Source organism: Gambusia affinis, linkage group LG06 (assembly GCF_019740435.1).
Source record: "Gambusia affinis linkage group LG06, SWU_Gaff_1.0, whole genome shotgun sequence".
NCBI lineage: Eukaryota > Metazoa > Chordata > Actinopteri > Cyprinodontiformes > Poeciliidae > Gambusia > Gambusia affinis.
Genome location: NC_057873.1, coordinates 7,721,732 through 7,745,913, shown reverse-complemented (window position 1 = coordinate 7,745,913; position 24,182 = coordinate 7,721,732). Strand labels below are relative to the sequence as shown.

General features: G+C 35.7%; 1 protein-coding gene across 4 annotated transcripts in view; it reads right to left on the bottom strand.

Annotated features, from left to right (window-relative positions):
• Nucleotides 1–3,746: 3,746 nt before the first annotated feature.
• cadm2b (cell adhesion molecule 2b) overlaps nucleotides 3,747–24,182 on the bottom strand; it is a 150,505-nt gene continuing 130,069 nt past the window's right edge. For 2 of the 4 annotated variants that reach the window (XM_044118730.1, XM_044118732.1), the window contains 6 exons: nucleotides 19,605–19,763; nucleotides 19,213–19,303; nucleotides 18,878–19,056; nucleotides 9,533–9,559; nucleotides 5,087–5,209; nucleotides 3,747–4,988 (listed from right to left, as the gene is read on the bottom strand). In XM_044118730.1, coding sequence (XP_043974665.1) covers nucleotides 4,870–4,988; nucleotides 5,087–5,209; nucleotides 9,533–9,559; nucleotides 18,878–19,056; nucleotides 19,213–19,303; nucleotides 19,605–19,763 — 698 coding nt within the window. In that variant the 3' untranslated portion in view covers nucleotides 3,747–4,869. The remainder of the gene's footprint in view (nucleotides 4,989–5,086; nucleotides 5,210–9,532; nucleotides 9,560–18,877; nucleotides 19,057–19,212; nucleotides 19,304–19,604; nucleotides 19,764–24,182) is intronic. The other 2 variants (XM_044118731.1, XM_044118734.1) reach the window with 1 other exon arrangement.

The following is a 24,182-nucleotide window of genomic DNA, read 5'->3' as shown; positions in this document are numbered from 1 at the left end:
GTAGATGTGTGTTTAGGGTGACAGAAGGAGGAGTCATCCTAAGGCACTATTCATACAACTCTTGCCAATGCTTCTTATTACTTGTACCGACTAAAAAGCTCATTCATATTGAAAATTTTAAAGCTTGGTCCAGATGAAACTATTTCTTCAATATATCTGTCTGTTAAGCATGCAGCTTCCAATTAATCTTCAAAATCCCTGTTTTAAAATCCTCTAGAAACAGATTTTCTAGATTTTTACCAATCTCTAATAAAATTGAGGAACAAAGAAGAACCTACCAGGCTGTTGATGGTTGGACTAGAGAGACTAAATGCTTAAGAGGATTAAATTAGACTGCACACAAAAAAGGATTTAAAAACAGGAATTCATGTTATTAAGGTAATTTCAAAATCAAAAAAGCATTTCATACATAATGTGTGCAAATGTTAATGTTTCTTTTTAAGATACAAATTTTTCCCCAAAGAAGTTTTTTGTTAGACTCTTCTGTTCTGCAATGATAAGAGCTTATTGGGGTGACTTATGTAGACTGTGCCCACAGGGTACAGTGGGGATCAGTTTCTTCACTTTTGTCAGACTTACAAGGCCTCCTTAGAGGTCACGCTGTGATTCTCACATAGCCCAGGGTACGGTTCTCAAATTTCAAGGGTAAGGAGAAAATCCATTTGCCAGCTCACTATTTGTGATTGCACAGAAATGTTCCCCTGTCTCAATATCCAATTACTAAATTATGATGGATTTTAAGCATTATTTTCTGCAAGGCATTACTCAAGACAGTCTATCACAATTTACATAGCTTAACGAAGCACTGAGCTTTTAATAATGAGAAGAAGTGCAATAGAGGGAGCTGATGTTTATTTGAACTGGCTGGGCTTTTGCTGGTAATGATTATGAAGTGAGCACTGGGAGCGGTGTCTGTGAGAGGAGAAGGGGAGCTGTGCTGCGTGAAGCAAGCAGATGGTTGGCCGGACAGTCTGTTGATAATGGCAACATTAGTCTATTGGGAAGCAACATTATGCTCAAGGTCAATGGGATCTGAAGAATGGAGGAACATTATGACTTGCGTCTTGTGTCCTGGAACAAGATCTCCCTGCGAGGATGTTGCGATATTTAATGTGACCCCTGTAATCTGCACAACGCTTCCAAATTAATCCCCAAATTTCAAAAGGGCAATTTGTGTCACTGAAGCAGTGACAATAGACCATAAAAGGTGTATTATTTTATTTTTGCTTTATTGGTGTGTCTTGCAGCCAGTATCCAAGTGGCTTTCAGATCTGTTGTTAAGGTTCAGTAATCAGATTTAAATTTACCTCTGATCACCCAGATTTCTTACCCTCCTTGAACAGATCATTACACTTTGTTCACATACATATAAGCTAATGTGCTGTGCATAAAATAAATACTTGTGCACTTATGTTTAGAATTTTAATTGTTAAAAAATAAAAAGAAATGTGTATTTTGTTTGTAAGAACATTTTAGCTCACTAGAGTGCCCTGAAAATGTATTCCTACTCTTGAGCTTTTTCACATCTTATCACAAATTTTATTTTTGTGGGGGTAGCAATTTATGTGATAGGCCAACCCAACATTCTGAAATTTGGATTGTTGTTGGGAGGACTCGTGAACTATTTGTTCAGTTCAATCTTGCATATATATTTTCAAAATAAAAGTTCAGAAAAAAATACGGAGGAAAAAAACTCAGATGCACCAGAAATAATGTAAATACAACATAGAATCAAGCAAGGAATGGAAAAAAAAGAACATTTGCTTAAATACCAGAAAGGAGTAATTGCTGGAATGTCAAACAGGTGAGTTAACTAAAGCGATGCATGTCAGCATGGGTGGGGAACGGGAATGAACTGTTGAAGGAAAGTGAATAATGAACACAGACAGTTCCATTGTATAACAATTGCAGTGCAGCATTAGCCTAAGCACTGTCAATCAAAATATGCCACTTTCACTCAGCAAAGATGTAAAGACTAATAATATGACTAAAGGTAAGAGCTCAGTAATTCCCAAGTAAAAATCTTTGATCTTGAGTTTTCTTTTCACACCACAAATCAGTCACAACAAAATTACAATTTTCATGTTCATGTTTTTAATTGGCACTTTGTCCCTCTTTTTTTTTTCTTTATTTTTTTATTTTACTTTTTTTTACAGTGGCATAGTTGAAAAATGAATATTCAGTACTGAGAGATAAAGCAGACCTCAGACACCCTCCATAAAAAGCAAAGTAATTACAGCAATTCAGTCTTTGTACAAAATGACTATTTATAGCATCATACGGAACCAATAAAATAACATGTATGGGCATTGGGAATGTCGTTCAATTTCTTTGATACAATGATTATATACAATTTGAGGATGTTTGATTCACCAGGTCCTCAATATGTTATGTCATGTACTGTTTGCAGCAAACTCAAAGGCCATAACGGTGATCCTTGTACTGTTCTTTATGATAAATTACAGAATTATAAAATGGAAAAGGTAATGTCAGACAACTACTTCAGTGTTAACAACAATAATACTAATTAATATAGTATCATATAATAAATTTGAATCAGTCATAATAATAAATACACATAGTCATCTTTTTTTTCAATTGTAAGTAATTCATTAGAATCCCTGTTTGAAGAAACCTTCAAAAGTGTGAAAACACTCATCAGCGTGACAGGAATGGAATGCATTCCTCTTCCCTTTACTGAAAATGTCTGGTGTGCAGTGAAAACGTATTTTCCCCTTTTCAGATCTGCTTTGTTGATACAGTGGAATGTTCCAGATCATCAAACGGCTTTTTAAAGATTAAATACAAACTCAGCATAACTGCATTTGGATTCAAGTCCAGACTTTGACTAAGCCACACCAAAAGGTGACTTTTATAGTAAACTGATGTCTGAATATTCTCCTTGAGGATTTTCTACCATGCTAGAGAGTCGGCTTCATAGTTCCAGAGTAAGTTATTCTTCTCTGGAAGCAGCCAGAGTCCATCACAATGCTGTAGTGCTCCACTTTTTGTAGTTCACTAAAAATCTTCCCAAAGAATTCCATGATAACCAAGATAGCTTTTGGCAAATATAAAACTGGTATTTGCCTTTGTGTTATTCTTTTATTTTTCTCAGAATAGATTTCTATTTTTTGATCCCATTACTATCCCATAACTATTTCTGTCTTTTTGATCCTATTATTTCTGAATCGTGAAGACTGATCTTAACTAAAGCAAGTGCAGCCTGCAGCACTTTAAATGTTCTTCTGTTACTCCTGGATTAGTTGTAGATGTGGTTTTAGAGTAATTTTGTTTGGCTGACCACTCCTGGATGGGTTCACTACTGTTCCACGTTTTCTCCATTTGTAGATAAAAGCTTTCACTCTGGTTTGTCAAAGCGTACTACTTCGCTACCCTTTGCAGATTGATAGATGTAAATGATTTTGAATTTATGTGGACTGGGTCCTAATGTGTGGCTTTGTGGCATATTTTAGCCTACCTCATGTTGTCAGACAGGTTATTAAAGTTATTTATTGATTCAATGGCTCTGAAAGTAATCAGACCAGGGTGTGGCAAGTAAAATTGAATTAAAAATGCATTGTGGTCTAATAAGATGGGGGATTTTTTAAAATATATATATATTAATGCCAGGTTAGTTTGGATAGCTTCTTAAAATAACATTTTGTCATTTTTGAAGTTATCTTTGTCAAAGTTTAAAATTTGATCTGAAACTTTTGCCATAATAAAATAAAAACGCAGACAAAATCTGTAAGGAAACATATACTGTTTCACAGCTATATACATGGCTTGTGACGAAACAAACTGGTTAGATAAATACAGAAAAAAAGTCATGAGATGTGGAATATATGAAATAGTGTATATGCTAATATACAAAACGTAATGTGCCAGGGATCCCAAGATTCAACAATATTGTTCACAAATATTCACGTTAGCAAAGTATTTTACAGCAATATCCACACATTAAGCATAGTTGTTGTTCAATAAAATTCAACATAAATAATAAAGCCCTACAAAGTCCACTCATTCAGTTTGGATTTTACATTAAATAGCCAACCAAAAAAACAAATATTCCTGATCCATTATGATGACCAAAATCTTTATAACACGTCAGACTCCATTTCTCCATCTAGACTCATTTTGAATCCTGAGACAAGATACAGTTCTCGTATTTTCCCCTCTTTTTTTTTTTTTTTTTTTTTTTAGTCCTCAGACTTTGTGCTTTAAAATTCCGACTTTCATAGTATAAAATAACAAGATAAAAGACAACTGAAAACGAATGGGTGTAAGAGTATACACCTTCATAAGAGGGAGATGGTTTCTTTTTGGGACAATCGCATAGATTGTGCTTCTATGTTTTGTTGTATCAAAGTGTCTGTCATGTTATGTCATACATTATGGCTATGATAGGATAAAATCCAGGAGACATCCAGGACAATTGCTTAAATCAGAAAGAAAAGTCAGATTATGTAAATGTTTCATAAACTGATGTGTTTCAGCTATTCTGTTCTCACAGTAAAACACTTTGAAAAACTCAACCTTGACTGTCTTAAAATCAAGCACATCTTCCGTCTCTTCTGTGTTTAAAAATTCTGCAGTTATATAAGAGAGTAGAGAAACCTGTTAATGCAGTCAACAAAAGAAATGCAGAAAAACGTCTCGGTTAGGCACCAGAAAACTAAAATCTAATCCAACCTTTAGTTTGTATTGATTACAAAAGGAGAACGCTATTTTAAAGTCAAGTTAAACCAAGCATGAGTTTTCTGGAAAAAGATAAGAGGAGTAAACCCAGATCATGTTGTAACACTGAGGCAGCTTGAAATTGCATGTCTCTTGTTGAAGATTGAAACGAAGGAGAAAGAAGCCAGAGGTCTAAATGAAGTACTCCTTCTTTTCCTCTGCATGCACATGGTTTCCCTCAGCATTGATAATAGCCGTGTCAGCGTCAGGGGCATCCTCTGCTCCTTTGGCCTCATGTGTTAGATATGTTCCTGTAAATATATACGCAGACAAATCAAAAACCCACCAGTGGAAAACCTCATAGCATCTTTTTATTCAATACAAAAAGAATGCAAGTGACCTCTTTTACCTTTATGTCTAGCCAGATATCTTCCAAGAACTATTATCAAACACAAGGTGATGAAGACCACGACTGCAACAACACCGCCGATTAAAGCGTGGTCAGGTCCACGTTGTCCTAAAGCATTAGGATCTGAAAGAAAACAATGAGAGACGGCCTGGATGTGAGGGAACAAAATCAATAGCAAGACGCCGCTGTTTAAGAGTTTCTGACATTTAGAAAACTACTTGGCTGCAGTGTGTATGCTGAAAATAATGTCAGATGTTGAATTTAAGGAGCTTAAATTATATTTTTGAGCCAGAAAACTCTCAAGTAAAGTCTTGAAAACAGTTAGCCATTCTTTAGAGCATACTTTTCTGAAACCAAAAGGGTTTTTTTGTCACGTCCACTAAAACGGATAAACATAATGGGATTGGAACCAATGACTCTGTGTGTAAGAGTTTTCTTGATTAAAAAACCTAAAATATTATATTGGGAATATGTCGACTGGATGTGTGGTTTTGTATAAAAAACAGTAAGCTGCATGGAAACAACTTTCCTTAGGACTATGAAATAATAGGAATCTTAGAATTAATGAGAAAAAAATCTATAGATCTAGGTTTATCTAAATATTTATGGACAAATGGCAAGCTGTTTAAGGTAAGATAACTGCAGACAGGCTAAAAGAAGAGTAGTAAGACAGATAAACTGTCATGGATAAAACAAACTTATGTGTAGAGCAGTGAGACTTGCAGAAACAATGAGGCTATGTCATCAATCAGAATGCTGGCAATTTTATTTTTGTGCTTTGAATTAGAATTGTTGACAAAAATGGTAATTCTCCACTGTGGTTAACTACAGGCAGACTGGACTCACGACAGCACTTTTTAAAATCCCTCAACTGTGTGCCAGATTGTTGGGTGTACCATCTACTGCTCCTAGACAACATTTTTCCTGGCCTCCTCCTCCTCATTGAATAAACTACTCTACAAGTCTTCACTTTATGAATATTTTTGCCATTATTATTTTGGGTCGGCATTGGACTATAAACTGATGACTGAGTTTGAAGTGTCAAATTCAACTTTAAATTACAGTCATAAATGTAATAACCAGAACTCAACTGAAGAATGTTTGTAAAATTGCTGTGTGCCTATTAAACTAGTGACTAAAACAATCAACAAATCTTCCTGAACTGTACAAATAATTTCAGATGCAACCACAAATCTCTATAAAAAGCTGCCATAAAGAAGAAATGTTTTTATATTGCCAGAGTTGAATGTGCTCATTGTATACTTGTTTATTGATACATTTTTCTCAGAAAAGAATGCACATTTAGGTTTCTGAGCAGAAAACGAGCACAGCATATTTCAAGCTTCTGTATGATGCCCCGGTGTCTGTCCTATTATAAACTAAGCGCCTGTGTCTTTATTGTGCACCTCTTGTGTTCTCATTATCTCAACCTGATAAATAGCCATGGCTCATGCTCAGTTTTACAAAGTGACCCTGGGAAATGACGGTTATATTAACAAACCCTGTAAACACAAAAGATTTTTACCATCCCAAAATACAAAACTTGAAAGGATGAAGTTGTGTGTCATGCTTCTTTTTTTTAATCCCATGCTTTTTAAATACAATACAGGGACTCATGAGCTACAACATCAGGTTTTGAGACAACGATCACGTTCCAAAGTAACCCGAAGTTGGTTAGATGTTGATGGGTATAATGATTCATACCAGTGAATCCACTGTCACCAGATGGCATAAGCAAATGTCATGTGACATGTTCACATTCGCTCTCATCACTGAGAAAATAATTGTTTGGCACTTCCTTACAAAATACAAACTGGAATAGGAAACCACATGTATCCAAACAGGCTCTGTAAATGTTAACATGTAACCAATAAATCCTTTCTTATTTCTATCCTGAGCTAAAAAACAAATAAGACTTGAAAGGCAAAATTAAGAAAAAGGCCACAAAAGCAGCTGAATGACATGTAATACATCACAGAAAGCCACAACGGAAAACTAAAGAGTGCCAATACCACAAAAACAGCTGATGGGGCAACCTTTCTGGCTCAGTTACCAGTTCTACAGAAGCGCACTTTTGATTTTTTGTAATTAATGCAATGTTTATTTACACCCACTGTCTGCATGAATGATGTTATACTAATTTGTCATATATAAAGATTTTATTTAGTCTTGTACAATATTCAACCTCAATGTTTTTAAAAACACAAATTGGAAGAATAAGTTTGAATGTGTCCTTTTTTAAAAATCGGCACAGGTAAAAACAGATTTCTTTGTATAACCGGTTTCTTTCAGCAGGTGTGCAATCTCATCTGAACTCTGGTGTGTAAACAAGTAAACTTTGGTCCAAATGCAAACATGAATCACAATTTGATCAGAATTTACAATGCTGTAGAGTTTTTTTTTATTACCGTATTTCTTTTATTATTGTTACATTTGTCTCATGTGGAGGGTGGAGTGCTGAAGAATCTTCTGTGTTCCACAGAAGACCAGTAGGGCAGGCTTCAAAACAGACCAACACCATGGTACTAACATCACCACATTTGACAGTGTTATTAGGCTGTAAATCCTAACTTACCTCCTACAATTTTCTCAGCTCATCAAATAACAAATTTCTATAATTTATAACCATAAAACTTTACTCTAAAGGACTTCTGACTTGTCTATGTAGGCAACTGTAGGTTTTATTCTTGATTGGCACCCCCTCAGTCCAAAGTGATGTTAAACTTGATTCATCTGTGACAGCAACACTCCTGCAGTTTTTAGTTTAAGATGTCTTGAGTCTGAGTAGCTCCTGGAATGCTCTTGAACATCCTCACATTTTTTCTGAGGATCAGAGTTTGGATCTGGTGCTAAAAACCTTCTCACAAGTGGGTGCACCAATAAGACAATGATCCCAAACACATGAAAACTGGTTTTGGAATGGATCAGACTTCTAGTATTGCTTGATCTCAGCCTTTTTTACAGTGTGGATTATTATTAAAAAAAAGAATCTATGCTGGTCAAAGAATTGTGCCTAGCAAAGTGGTCAAATACTCAATGAGAAGCATGCCTCTAGTGTACTAATAGTTTAAAAAAAATCTGTGGTTTAGCAGATTGTAACTTGCTAAAGGGCATATGACCAAATATGAATGGGAGTGCACTGCATGCACAATTTTGAGCCTTGGTTGTTTTTAAAACTCATCAAAAAAGTATGCTGCATCAGCATTCCTTCCTGGATGTGTACTGTATCATGTCCAAAAGTAACATAGCATTATCCAAGAATTTAATTTTTGTCACTAAATTTAAATATTAAAACATTTTTTCTCTGCCAACATCAGGTTGTCATGCAACTTCTGACTGATGATATTTTAAGGATATTCTAAAAATGCCTATGTTAATTTGTCATATTATTGAAAGGATTACAATGTAAAAGTAATATTAATACACTGCTTGATTTTTCAGTTAACTTGATTAGATAGCTCACTCATTTTGTTATTTAAAAGACATTTGAAAAGCATTTCCTTAAAATACCGCCTTTCATAACGATGTTACTTAGCAACGGAAATTATGGTGCTATTACATTTCCTCAAGTACTTTTCATAGCACTCCATTGACAATAAAGCTTGCCTAATTGCTTTACAATGTATATTAAGCACCAAGCAAGCAGTACTAATGTGACAGTCTGAGGCGTCGAAAATTTCTTGGCATCGTTCGAACATGAGCAGCATTCTATCTGAGGACAGTGAGTCACTGCTGTTGATTTGGCATATGCCACTAAATCTCATTCTAGAGTTGCGGATGATCACAAAAGAGTCGACATATGCTAGTACAGCAGGAGTGGCATGACACCAGCCACTTTTGGTTCTATGCATCTCTTGGAAAACTGCAGTCACTTTGGTTTAGCCGCTCATAAAGAAACCAGCAAATTACCTTGCAATATTTTGGCTGATCTGATGTTAAGTGACATTGAGAAAATAACCCTATTGTTGTACTAATTTTACTGCCCATTTAGTTTCAACCTAAAGCACTCACATTAGATATGATTAAGCGATAATTACAGTATCAAGTAGATTTATACTAAAAGAACCCAACGCGTAGTCAACAGAAATATCTCTGCAAAATTCATAACATGAGCAGACTCCACAAATAATTTATAAATTTCCTTTCCATTTTTGTATGCTCAATGATACACTTAACAACACTATCACACAAAGGTCCACTTTTTCCTCTCTGAGGTATAACTTGGTATGAAAAAGGCAAACCAAAATACCAACATGTTGTGTTATAACTTATGCAGTCCGTGGTATGAATAGAGAGAAAGCGTCTAGTGTCAGCAGAGTGAGCATCCATGCATGTTGATGATTTGGCTCATGCAGGGTGAGGCCATGATGTGTCCTGACCCAGAGCCAGTTCCAGCATCACACACACTAATTCTGGCTTGCAATGATCATCCATTGGGATATTTACCTGTTGTAGGCCCTGGAAAGTCTTTGGCTGTTGCCATGGTTGTAGACAGTGACAGCAGTAGGAAAAGATGAGGGGAATAACACCATGATATAAAAGGTGACCACAGGTTTCAAAGCAAAACGTAATATTTCAGCATAATCTTGGGTTTTGTTTAATTGAGTGCAAAAGTGACAAAAAGGAAAGCTTGCTGTCATGCTGAGCTAGAATGAAGAAAAATTATCCCCTAGGTGAGCAACAGAAGATAATGTTATATACATGTTCTTACATAACTCAAAGTACATATTTAGTATTCTACCAAACATTAGCAAAGAGGAATTAAATTCACGAGTTTCCCCTTCACTTCATGGAATACATAAAGCCTATGTACACTCCACAAGAAACAAGAAATTTGTTTACCCATTCAAGTTGATAAGAACAATAGTGCTTCTTTTGTTGAAGACTTTTTTAACTTTTACCACACTCACAAATTTCTGACCAATTGCCCAATAGTTGTCAGTGACTACAACAGTAAAACGAACTGCCAGGGGCAACACCAGTAAAAAGAACTGCCAGGCTTATGTGTCGAGAACAAACTGTGAGAACTTCCAAAGCAGTGCTAATGTCATATCTTACAGTTCCGTGAGAAAGGGTACATTTCTCGGTTTTTGAAGAATGCACAGGCCTTTTATCTCTTATAAAACTTTTCTTTATTGATTCCAAATTTTGGATTTGTGCTATTCAGACAGAAGTGTGGTAGTTTTAACCAAAGCCAAAGGGCAATTGTGACCTTGTCTGTTGGGTTGAAGAAAAGTCTGAAAGATCGCTCACTATTCAAAAGTCGCCATTTTTAACCTACAGAATGACCTGACATATTTACAGAACCTTTTTAAATGGAAAATGGTTAGATAATAAAATATTTCTTTATAACAATGTGCAGGTCTTATTTGAATGAGTTTGCTTTCTTTTCACGTAACAATAGCATTTTAGCGACTGAGTAGTGGGCACAAGCTAATGCTAGTGGTAGCTCCTGCCAGTAGTAGCTAGTGCTAGGTATGATTGACAGTCAAACTTTGGACAAAAAATTGGTTACAAAGTTTATATAAACAAGTAATATTTTATAAAGTGTTTTAAATGATGAATCACCTTCTTTAATTCAGCATCCTCTCCACCACATAGTGGACAGACAGCGGAGCACCTTCTCACATAGACTGCTCCAGCTCCGCTGTCGTAGGGACAGATACAGGAAACCCTTCCTGCCACATGCCATCTCACTGTACAATAAAAGCTAAATCATTGTTCTGCACTAATCAGCCCAATTTGCACAACTGCACTGTGGCACACTTGCTGTACATATATTTACATATACATATCTGCATTTTTTGAATCTCTGCAAGGACTGCTCTTAAGTTGCATTTTATATTTTACAGCACTTTACAATTTTACAATTTATAGCATTTTATATTTTATATTGTATATTATTTGATCTACAACTAGTTGTTACTGTGTCTTGTCTTTATGCTGCAACTGCAAAGTAATTTCCCTGCTGGGATGAATAAAGTACTTCCATTCTATTCTATTCTATTCTATTCTATTCTATTCTGTGAATATTGCTAGGAAGGCTCTCCTTGAGTTAGGGTATGGAATGGTGCTGCTCTTGACCTGAATTTCTATTCCTTTGTTATAGTTTTTACATTTGAATTGTCTCGTCGTTCTCTTGTCATTTCTTCTTGATAACGCAGTTACTTGGGCCTACTTTTCTTCACTGGTGTCCTTGTGTCCAGTTTGTCAAACTCAGATATCGTAGCTTAGCCGTGGTTAGCCATCACCTCTTTTTCTGGACCTCGTGTGGCTCTTTCAATGTCCATTACCTTGTAAGGTGTTTCTCTTAACTTTTGTATGACTGATCTATCTGCTGTCTTTGTGTTCTGGCTAGTATCGAGTAAATCTATGGGATAATGTCAGGTGTTTTAGACCTTTGTCTGCAGTCTTCTTTTGTGTTTTTACTCCATTGCTATTTAAATTGTTGTTTAGTCAGTACTGTAACTTTCCTTTATCTTCAACTTCAACAACATAAGGCTATTGTAGGGACTTATTCTTTTCTCCTCCAAGTATCTACAAAACAAGGCATTAAATTTCTAGTACATCATCCATTCATATGTAGCCCTGCATCTCTGGCAATTTTTCTTTCAAAGATAAACTCATAGTCGCTACCCACAGATTTTACTCAGTCCACTTCCTGTACAGGGATTTTTATACTAAATTGACAATGACACCTCTGAAACTAATTTATTGGTTTTGCAAGAGCTCCACAAATCCAACTTTGCATTATGCTAAGCAAAAGGGCAAAGCCTTCACCACACAGCCACAACAGAAAGGATATCTATCTTGTGCTCCCTGGAAAGTAACCATTCAATACAAAAACAGAACAGCTTTACAAGCCCAGCAACACTCTCTAGGTTATAGCATTTTATCCTGACTTTTTCTTTTTCTAATTTCTCATTTATATATATATATATATATATATATATATATATATATAAAACATCACCTTTATTTTATTATTAATGCAACATTTTAAAACCTTTGCATGTTCAGTGCTGTACTCCACATGCAGCATCTTTAAACACAGCATTAAGCTCATCCTGCAGTGTTGGTCTGCAAGAGCCCTTTTGGTAATACCCTCTGCGCAATTTTGTAGAACTTTCTTGTCTTGATGTTCTCTTTAGCCAGGCTTTTACATCTTATCATACATATCTTTAAATACTGGGTTGCGACTGAATGTCTGGGATCTCCATGGCTGATCAGAAAAGCAACACGACAGAGCAAATCCTTGTTGCATATGGTAATAATTTGTGCAGAAAGCAGCTTTCAGTGGGTCTCTAGTAAAGCTCTCAGTGTATGATTTTTATTTACTTATTCATTTTTTTGCATAGCAGCACACATATCATAGTCTTCCTTAGTCATAGGCAGAGAACAGATTCATCACTCTATTTTTATGGTCCTAAATGACTGTTCAGTCAATCTGTGCCTGGGGCTTGGTACCTGCCTATTTCTTTGAATGCTCTGCATGTTTTAGGTCATATGCCTACTTATTATTGTCTCTATAACATATCTTTAGAGAAAAAGCTTTGATGTTGTGCTGAGGACAGGCAACTTGACAGTTTTATTCTAATAATTACGTTCCAGCATTGTGAACTATGAACTATATTCTAAAGCTGGCATGCCTTCCTGGAATGTAAGACGACAAACACACTGACTCTGATTTACAAGACTCTTATTGGCTTGGATACTACTTATTTATGCACATTTCTACTAAGAAATAAAAGTTGTTATGACATTCTGTGTCTCTACGTTTCTCTTGTGCAGGAGCGCAGGCATTCAGTTTCTCTGCCCCCTCTTTTTGGAACAGCTTCCAATGTGAACTGAAACTGTCAGAACTTGTTTTACTGAATGCTTTCCACCTCATCTTAAGAAACCAAGAATGGAAATCCTTCAAAAAGTGCCTGTGTTTTTAAATCTTAAACTGTTACTGTTTACTTTTTAAATAGTTGCCCTTCCTCTGTTAAATTGACTGGACTTTATACATTTTTAATGTTTGTTTTGTTATTGTTGCTTATTTATTCTGTCCACCCCTAATCTACCATATCTTGTAAAACTATTCTTAGCATTTAACTTTTGTCACAATTTTGCACATTACAACCAAAACTGTCAATGCATTTGAATAAGATCTAGTGACTGATCTATTGTAAGGTAGAAAAAAATAGATTATCAGGAATATCAGGAAATTGTGACATGTATTTATTCAGCTCCTTGGTAGAATCAGTTTTTTTGCATTTATAGTTACAATTGTTTTGGTATCAGATTTATACATCTAAAGTTTAAACTCTTTTCCCCATTCTTCTTTGCAAATCAATTTAAGCTCCAACATGTTTAATAGTATTTGAAAACCAAATTTTTGTCTTGTCATAGATTCTTTTTATTTTTACAAAATATATTGAGCAGAACTCCTTAAGATGGCTAAAGGTTGAGATATTCTTTGACAACTTAACCCTTTGTTAGATTTCTTCACACTATTTTTCACTTTTCATAACGATAATAAAATTTTTATTTGTAGAAAATATAGAAAAGGGGTGCTTTTTAAAGTTCTTCATGCTGGCAAAGTTTCCTTGTAAACCATGTGTTGGACGTTATTGTTTTAAGTTTACTACAGGTTCCTCATTCCAAACATACAAGCCATTTTTCTGGGGTTGCTATACAGCATTTCCAACATTCGATTCAATTTAGCTAACGGTTAAAGTAGCCTTGCAAATGTTCCTTCACCATGTTTGTCAAATCCTAATGACAAACAGAATTTATTTTACTAAAAGCATCAGATAAAAACAAAACATTTGGTTGTTTACTAGTAAACGTATCATTGTTCCAATCAAAGTTTATGACTGCATCTGAAATCTTTCTCCATTATTTATGTTTTCCCATTATAAGAGAAAAGCTGTTTTGACTGCCAAGGTAAGCATTTATTATATTTTACCTGCAGAGTGCTCTTGTGGATCAGAATGAAAAAGTCATGCATAAACACTACTACACTAATAACATTCAGAGATATAAACCACAGCTTGCACATGGATTATATGATTTTGGCAATCATTGTAGCACAAGTGCATGCTCATTGATTTGTTGAACAGGTAGAAACCCTTCAGCATAAGAACACTCCAAACAGCTTGAGTTTTCTATTTTCCGCCTCTGCAAATATATTTTTATTTGTGCAGTCATTTGTGAATATGAAATAAATAATGTGATAACTTGCTCCTGTAATATCTGAACTAATCTGGAACAGTGTAATAAAACAGTTTTGTGTATAAAAAGGGAAAGCGAAAAGGAGAGCACATTGAATTCATCATCTGAAACAAGTCTATTTTCTAGCTCATAGCTTAGTTGTTAGCTCATCAATCATCAAATGTGTGCTCAGTATCATGTTTTTGAGTGCATGAATTGTTGGGGCCTTGGTGAGGGTGTAAGTGTCCCTGTTAATGCCGCTCTGAGTAAACTGATGATGGAATCTCTGCATTACAAAAATTTAAAATTGACAAATGGAAGGTTGGTCATGCTTTGAAAATGTACAGTGACTGGAGTCAATTTTATAGGTTAGCACAAAAAAAAAAAATTAAAATTTTATTTTTGCTAGTTTTTGTAATAAATACTGTTAATTCCAGAGAATGAACATTATTAATACTCATAACAATGTTAAAACAGTAGTTTTCAAATGGTCATTTCATTTATTAGAAAAAACAATCTCGCCCTATTTAAAATAGTGATTGACCCCCTTGAGTTTTCACATTCAGCTCAATTATTAGCTTATCTGTAGAAAGAGGAAATACTTTAAGTAGTGCCTGAGAATATGAAGCAATCTAAAATGAGACAACATCTTCTCAGAAAATGGATAATTTGCTGTATCTGTAAACCATAAAGTCTGGCCCTGTCCTGAAGAACAATATCAGGCTATCAGTTCATGACCTTCAGCCAATTCCTATTGGGTTTTACAGACATGGGAGACATGACCTTTAACAAGCCATTCAAGCTTAAAAACCCTCCAGTGCTGCTGAATTAAATAATCGCCATACTTTGTCCACTTCAATTCAAAAGACTCATTGCCAGTTTTTGCCATTGATTAAGGGAAGTTGTTGTTGTTGAGGTTGGTACAACCAGACACTAGATTACTTTTTCACACGGGCTTAGTGTAGCTTGAAGACTGATTTTACCCTATCAATCTCAAATTATTATTTCTAAATTGTGTTTTGGATTTACTCAGGTTCTCTTTGTCTGATATTAACATTTGTTTGTCATATTTAAATGTCTCAAAATCTTCAAACAGAAAAAAAGAAATAAGTTTGGGGCAAGTACTTTTAGAAGTAGAAGAGTTTATTTAACACATATTTAAGTCTATTAAGATAAAATTGTATATTCAAAAACAGAGTGATATGAGGGTAAAACGTAAACAAAATGAGCTACAGCTTCATAGGGATTTGATCTTTATTTAGGAAAACTAATTTTTATACAGCTTCAAAGTCTTGTCTCCAGTGTTATTGTGCTTGAGATGGTTTATTAAAGGCAGTATTTTTAGACAGTGATAAATTGTGCTTGATGGATGACATTTATGGCTCCTCGTCTTCCCTGTCATTAGCAAATTAGGTTTAGAGGCTGAGATGATCCGAAAAGACCTGGCATGAATTCAGCTCGTCCTAATGTAGCCCCGAAGAATGAGTGTCATCATCAGTGGAAATGAGTCTGTCAAACACATCTTTTACCTGCTTGACTCAATTTTTCATTTTTCCAAGTAACTAGGACCTCAGTGTGTGAGGGTTACTGAGAGATGTACTTCCCATTTCTTTAGTTGATTGTGTAAGACTTAAAAACATTCTAAGCATATAAAAACCTTGCAGTACTAGTAAATTCAACAAGTTTTAAAAAAAAATCTGAAATAATATTACAAATTCTTAAGCAGCCACTAAGCTTTGACATGTGACTAAAGACTCACCAAAGGGCAGCATGTATGATAGGATAATATAGGTCGTACTTTGTCCTCTTTAAGCATACTCTTTGAATAACAGAACAGAGCACAGAGATAACATGATCTGAAAGAAAAATAGTGCCACTTCTTTATCCTTATCCTAAAGCCCTTCTAAATCTCCCAAAGATCCTGGTATGCATCAAGTAATGACTTGTGAGGCGAGAAACTCCCCTATGTCGAAAGAAGTTCTTCTCAAAAACAAAGTGCTCTTGTTCAAATTTGTATTCATTGATTAATTTTATAAAAGCCTATAAACACAACAGAAAGGTAGTGATGATTTATATCCTGCAACATAGTATCTGATTTTTCAACCCAGTGATTGTCTTGGGACTGCAATGCCTTTTCCTGAACTGCAACTGTGCAAAATTTTACACTCTCATCCTCCGATAATACAAGTTTTGGCAGTGAACTAGACTTCAGATAATTGTGTTGGCCATCACAAAGAGGTACACAATGATAAAATTATTAACTTAGAATGTTCATTTCTATAATTATGTTAAAATAATTATTAAGTAACTACAAGAACCTTTGCATTTTACCTCGACATTAACACACCTGTGCTCCCCACTCAATTAATGCAAATTAATCGGACGATTCATGGCTTGAGGTCTCCTCTAAACATGTGGGTAATGCCTTTGTAAAACTATTAAAAAATGTAGGTATGTCCCGATTAATGGATGGTCAAATTTATTATTGAATGAGAGTTTCTATTTTAGGTTCACTGTTAAATAAAGTACCGTAGATAAAACTGGGTGCTTCAGATTCTCAAAACTGTCTTTACTTAAGGTACTTTATGTTTTCCTGATACCTGACAGTTTTTCTAAATACATACTGAACACAGAACAAAATCTTTTGTTATTAGGCAATACATATTGAGATACAGAGCTGAATAAAAAAAAATGCTTACCCTCTTGTAGATTTTTGCTTTTTTTTGTTCAAAATTAAATGTTTTAAATCAACACACAAATTCTAGTACTGCATAACACCGTGTTGTGAAATCATGAATTAATTCACTGCACACACTCAGGCCTGACTACTGGCTGAGCTGTAGAATCAAGAAACTACTTAACTATAACCTATCTAACAACACAAAGTAAACTGAAAGATCTCAAAATGCAACAATGTCCAACATCATAGCGATAACATCTATCGCTATGAAAAGGCTTGAAAAGCCATCTCTGTCACTCAGGGATTCCAGCGAACTGTAGTGAGAGGGATTATTCACAGATGGAAAAAAAACTAAACAGTGGTAAACTGTTTAATTTGCTGGGCCACTAATATAACTCCAGGTTCGCACTGACAACTTATCCAGGAGGACACAAATGAACCTTGAACTACACCTAATGTTCTGCAGGCTTCACTTCCTTTCGTTAAAGTCATTGTTCTACTCAATAACCCAGACGATATGAAACAGACTAGGCAAACCAACATGTCTAAGAGAGAGAAAAAGGTTTTATACCAACAGTTAAACATGGTGGTAGTAGTGGGATGGTGTGATGCTGCTTTAGGACATTGCTGTAATTGATAAACCCATGAATTCTGCTCTTTATTACATAATCCTAAGAGTGAATATTCGACAATCAGTTCATGACATCAAGCCCAAAAATACTTGGAATAAATGCTAGTTTCCATATAAATGGCAAAGAATTAAAAAAAAATACTTGGAGTACTCTAGCAAGAGACTCAACTTAACCCAATTGAGGTGCTGTGACATTACATTACACAAAAACTTTTATCCTTGCAAACCCCCCCAATATGTCCGGGTTGAACAACTCTGTGAAAAGTATTGGGGATAAGTCCTCAGCGATGTAAAAGACTGATTGTCAGTTATTAAAAAATGTTTGGTAGCAGTTGTTCATGTCAAATGTGACACAATCAGAAAATTAGGTTTTGGGGGCAATTACTTTTTCACATAGGATCAGAATTGTTTATGTAACTCCCCCCTTTTTGAATCATAAACATTTGAAAGCAGAATTTTATATTTACAAAAGTTATCTGATGTTACAATTGACCTGAATTGAACTGAAACATATAAGTGTGACAAAAAAGCAAAAGCAGAACAAATCTGGCAGAGAATAAATACTTTTTCACAATGATTTAGATGCTGGTGAAGAACTCTAAACGCTCACACATTTAAATGTGTTATTCACATATGACATGGTGGATGGAGGAGGCAGAACAATAATTAGGTCAGTTTGAAATAGACTGAGTAGATGGTAGAAGTGAAATGACATCCTACAAAATCACACTTATTAATAAACTACTAAATCAAACCTCAATATTGCTGTCCAGTTTTAACCAGACCAAGGATACTTTATGTCTTAAATTCTCAAGATTGTACATGTGCATTTATGCCTAAAATATTCTGCAACTCAGTTATGTATAAAATCACTAGCTAAGCAGTTTAAAAATCTTTCCACTTACATAAAACATGAATTAACAGTAACTTACAACAAGGTTTATTTTTATTCAATTTACTACATTTCTTTATTACAGTAGTTTCAGATATTTTTAATTATGTACTTTTTTGTTATATAGCTTTCAGGGGGAGTCAAACAAATTCTAGGAGAAACTGAAGTTTATCGTTTCTGTTATTGGAAAGATTTTCTACCAATAAAATGGGAGATAATGCTTACCAGTAATCTTTTTCTAACAGTTTTAATCTGTTTTCTTGTGCTAAAGACTTGCTATACTTCTGTTTTTTCCTTTAATCAATAAATTATTGATATGAAACAATAATGTGTCATTAAACAAAACTTTTGATCTTAAACAACAAAACAAGCCTTCAGTTAAGTACCCACCATATACAAACAGAATATATTCAGCAAAGCTGGTTCCCACATGGTTGCTGGCCTCACAGCGATATGTGCCATTGTCTGTTTTGTTTAGTGTCGTGATGGTAAGCTCTCTGCCCTCCACAATCATACGCTCAATGTCTGGCAGCTCTCCTCCATCTTTAGACCAGAGCACTGGTTCAGGTCTGGGAAAGAAAACACCAAAGAAAATCCTGTAGGTTGTGTTTTTCCTACAGTTTTTCTAATCAATAAACTAGCGGCAAGGGAAGAAACAACACCTTAAATGCAGTTCTTAAAAGCAAGCAACTACAAATTGTAACTTTGAATGAAGTCAAACTTACATTGGGTTGCCTATGGAGACACACTCCAGTTTGAAGTATTGTCCTTCCTGAGGAATTATCAGTGAATGTGTGATTTCCAGTTGAGGAGCATCTACAAAAAACAGAAAAAAAAGACAAAGATTCAATACTGTAACATGATTGTGTGCAAAACAAGCTTTAACACTAACAAAGCATAAAGATAGTTAGCTCTTTACCCTCGGGGTAGCCTTAGCTTTAGTTTGTATCTTTGTTGTATGTTGGAAGTAATCCGTTACCTGCAAGTTAATCCTACACTAATCCATAACAAATGCAAAGCCACACATGCAGACATAAATGTAAAATCCAATGTTCTCCTCTCTGTATTAATTTTCAGTGCTTACACCTAATCCGTCTTTATGGGTGATAATACTCACAGTGAACCTCCAGGACTTCAGTTGTCATGTAGGGTTTGTACAGAGACACGTGCTCCACACTGCAGGTGTAAGCAACGCCATCATCCCGTTTGTCCACTTGGAAAAGGAGGCTACTCCTTACTGTGAAGGATTTTCCTGTAGCATTGATCTCTGTGGCGCCTATATTGAGAGAAACACATGAAAATTAATGTAAAGAGTAATTGTTGAATTTGAGTTATTGCCGTATGTTTATATTGAAATGCAGTGCTGTAAAAGTAAAAGTGCTAAGAACATTAAACTTTTCTACATTTTGTCCCTTCATGACAAACATCAATAGATTTTACTTTGATTGTGTGTGATAGACAAACACTCTTTTATTGTAGGACTGACTTTACATTCAGGGCCTTCGTCCAGCAGAAAGGTGGACTTCCAATATGGCATCACATTCCTGACAAAACCCATGAGGAGCATATTAAGTAATCACAACAGCTTATTTTAATTGTGAGAGCACATAGCGCTGATGGCAGCTGCATTTCCATTTATTCTCGGGCCAGCATAAAAATAACCTGCAGAGAAATAAAACACGCTCCATCCACCCATCTGTAGGAAGGTAAGGCAAAGGAAAGTTTGTTTTTCCTCTCCTCTTCTTTATCTTCTTCTTCATCCACCTACGCCTCCTGTTCTTCTTGTATTAGATCAACTTCGATGTTAGCACCACATTTGAGCTGAGAAATCTGACCTATCAAATCAACCAGAAGAGTTACCGCCCCTAACTAACATATATGCCCGCTAAACAGTGAGCGAGTGCAATTTTCTGGAAAAGGCGTAAAGATGAGTGAAAGCAGTGTGTTTTACTGCTCTCTGGGCCACTGAATAAATATAAATGTGATCACAGTTATACTCTCTCGATTAATAAACGTCCTGTCATGACTGCGGAATGTGCTCCTTTGGATTTTCGGCAGGATTGTTACATCAGACTCCAACCCATTCTCAAGTCATTAGCTAATTTTAATCCAGAATTTCCCAGTATTTGGTGTTTCCCCAGTGATGAAAGACCCTCACGACATGATGATGTCTCCTCTATGTTTCAAGGCGAGAGTGATCCATCAGGATGTTAGTTTTACACATAATATTTTGCAAGTTGTCAAAAGAACCCCGCAAGTTTTCTGTGTCCACTATATCTGCATGCTGTCCTCATAAAATAAATTCAATTTTGTGTTTGTAGTGTTACAAAATAAAGAAACAGGGAAACAAAAACTTTCCATGTTAAATTGTTAAAAAGGGAAATATTAAATTATATTTCAAAACTGTCAGATGTGGAGAAGAACGTTGGAGTGTTATTTTCCTCTCTATCTCCTTTGAGGGAGAGAATCTTTGGCCTCTGAAAGCTGAGGCGAGGAAGAGAGAGTAGAGAAAAGAGAGGAATGTGAGCATTGACTCGGTTGGTTGAGTGTGTTTGCTCCTCTAGGACCATCTCTCAAACATCCCACTCAAACAAAAACACACACTTCACCAGAAGACTGGGGGGAATTTTGCAGTTGTTGTCACATTTTCACATATTCTTTTATTTTGTTTTAGTTTCATTCGCAGATGTTGACTCTTAAACAGTTGCTGGTTCTAGTTTTGGTTAACCTTTGAAGATTTCTTCATCGTTTGTGCATCCAAGGTTGACATTTTAAAAAACTTTCTGCGTAGCCTTCCCCCAACACTTAATCTGGTACTGTCACCAATCTCATTAAACAAAGAAAAAAAAATTACAATTAGTTAGGGGTATACATATCATGAAAACTTGCTTCATTTTTTGTGATATGTATCATAAAAAACTCAAATAAGTTTTAAAGACTAAAACCTATTTGCAATAAAACCTAGACCAGCAACACCCTCATAACTTGAGCTGATCTGCTCCATCACATACCACTGCAGCTACAGTGTATTCAGTACAACAATTTGGAATTTTAAAGTCTTAATATCCTTTACAATTTCTTAATTTCACAAAATCATTTATTTCAGTTAATAAGAACCTGAAAAAAGCACGCAAATACAAAAGTAATAGCAATAAAAAGCCTCTATTATAATTTAAAAAGAGCAAAATGACAAGACTTTATCTAAAGTTGAATGTTCTGAATTTTGCCTATCAGTACAGAGATGGTAAAGGATGTGTCTCTGCGGCATAAAACAGAAATCTCTGCAGTGTTTACTTTCATTTTGTCAAGCCGCCTGCAGCACTGGAGCTGCAACAGAGAAGCTGTCAGCCTGTTTCAAGGCGGCTGCTGGCATCGCCAGAGAGCATGTCGTGCCAGCTTTCGTAAGAAACAGGAATGTGCCCAGGTGCATCTGCTTTCAACCAACGCCCAAGAGGCCAGAGGACCGACAGCCTGGCAAATTTAAACATGCCTGTACTCAGAGAATTAGCACCTCAGTGACTGACTTAAAATATGTCCAAGATCTTATGACCAAAACTAATTGTGAAAGATCTTGTTATACAGTATTTCATTTGCTGTCTATAATAGACAAGTTAGGGTAAATTGTCTTGCCCTACGACACTTTGTGAAGTGGCAGGAAAGAAACCCAGAATCCAGAACTCCCAACTTCCTGACAACTAGTTTTCCATCTGGCCTTATACAAAAGTGATACAACTAAAACATAATAAATGAATGACAGTTCAGAGTTGATGGGGAGACGGATAAAATCTAGTACAGGATGATCTATTTACTTCTTGGACAATCCAGCTAGGAAAAACTTAAAACTGAGGTAAACATTTCAGGAGTCCAACCATCTTAATCTTATAGTTATAATAAAATGGTTTAGAAGAATGAAATTCCCAATGCTATAATGTCTAAGTATTGTGGTAAATTGGGTTGAGAATTTGTGATTAGACATTTAAATTATTGTTCAGATCATCTCTCCAACCAATCAGACAAATCTAAAATATTTTGAAAGAAGGTTGCAAAAATGTGGGTCTTTAGATAGCATAGCTGGTGGAAACGTCCCAAAAGACTTGAAACTGGAAATGCAGCAAAAATATTGACTCAGAAAAGGGGAGGTAGTGGACTATTTGGATGAAAGGTTTTTTATTTGTAAAACCTTTGAAAACCTTTATTTCTATCTTACTTCATAATTATGAACTGCTTTAAGTTAATTTCTTTCATAAAATCTAAATGAATAAACTGAAGTTATACTCCTTGGCCTTGTAAACCGCATATCACTCTTGCACTCTTTTTCTTTTTAGAAACGCTGCTGAACTGATCAAAGTTGAATTTCACAGAACATTTGTGATAACATGGTTTCTCATTATCTGAATTCAAATGTCTTAAGAACTTTCCTTGCCTTGAATAGATAATTGGAATTCATCTGTTTGTCACAAAGGAAACTTTGTGTATGCAAACAGAGTGATGGTGGGTGGATTTTTAATCAGCAGATTACAATTTGAAGCAGAGCTGTCATTCAGTGGCACAAGAAATTTGTATTGCTCTGCTCCCTGTAAACAAATTACTTGACTCTGGATGACAGTTGCACTTTGAGGTTTGTAAGGCTGTGTGCTTCTAATATACATTTTTGAAAAACAAATCATCAGAGCATGAAATAAATATGACATCTTTTAGCTATTACACCTGCAGTCGTCTTGGAGCAATAGAGGCTGGTCTCCCCCACCCCGCAGGGAAACATTTGACTGACAGGAGACACTGGTGGCAATGATCTTCCACAGAAGAACCAGTGGCAAAACATGCTGCTCCTAGGATATATGCACACCAAAGAAAGCTTTAAAGCGAAGCCTACAAAAGATTTCGATCCTGGAGCACTGATTGACATTCTCCATCTTTGACACTTTGACATGGAAATTAGGTATTTAAGTCAAGACCTCCAGTCTTTGCAATGTTCTCTATCACTCTTTGTGAGGTGCACACGTCTGTTTGCCCCAGCGGCATCAAACCCAGTGCACCCAAATAAAACTAATAAAACATCTGTACACAAGACACCAGTCTGATGCAGATCCGTGGCGCCTGATTATTTTTAGAGTTATGGGGTTTACTTACAGACGTACATACCATTTCATTCTTTAGATGTGCAGTAAATTCGGTAAAAGTATGTCCACATACTAGTATACCGTAGAATTCTGGGGTTAAATGATTTATCCTAAAGTGCATTTTATAACTCTAAAGTACAAAAGAGATCATCTGAGTGCCTCTGGAGATGGACAGCGTGTCTGGTTGTGTTGCTGTGAGCCAGCTCTCCACTGGCCTTTCAGGAAGCTACGTGCATGTCATTCCAACAGGAAAACTTCATATCCCAGCTCTTTTCCCATCAATCATCATGCCATGTTGGCCAGACACAGACAGAACCACCAAGAAAAAGCTCTCTGGTGCAAATCTTCAATAAAGAGCAACTGTCACACAGAACCTCCACAGAAAGCTCCATTATATTAAAGATCTCTGTACTGCACCGCCTCTGTCATTAAGCTGGGGACCAACTGGTCTGGAATCTTTTAGTATTGAATTTGCACGTGTGTTTCATTCTGCAGTTTTTCCAGCCACAGAATTGCTATTTTTATTTCATGTTTACAGACCTTTGCAGCTTAAGTAAACAATGCTCTAATATTGC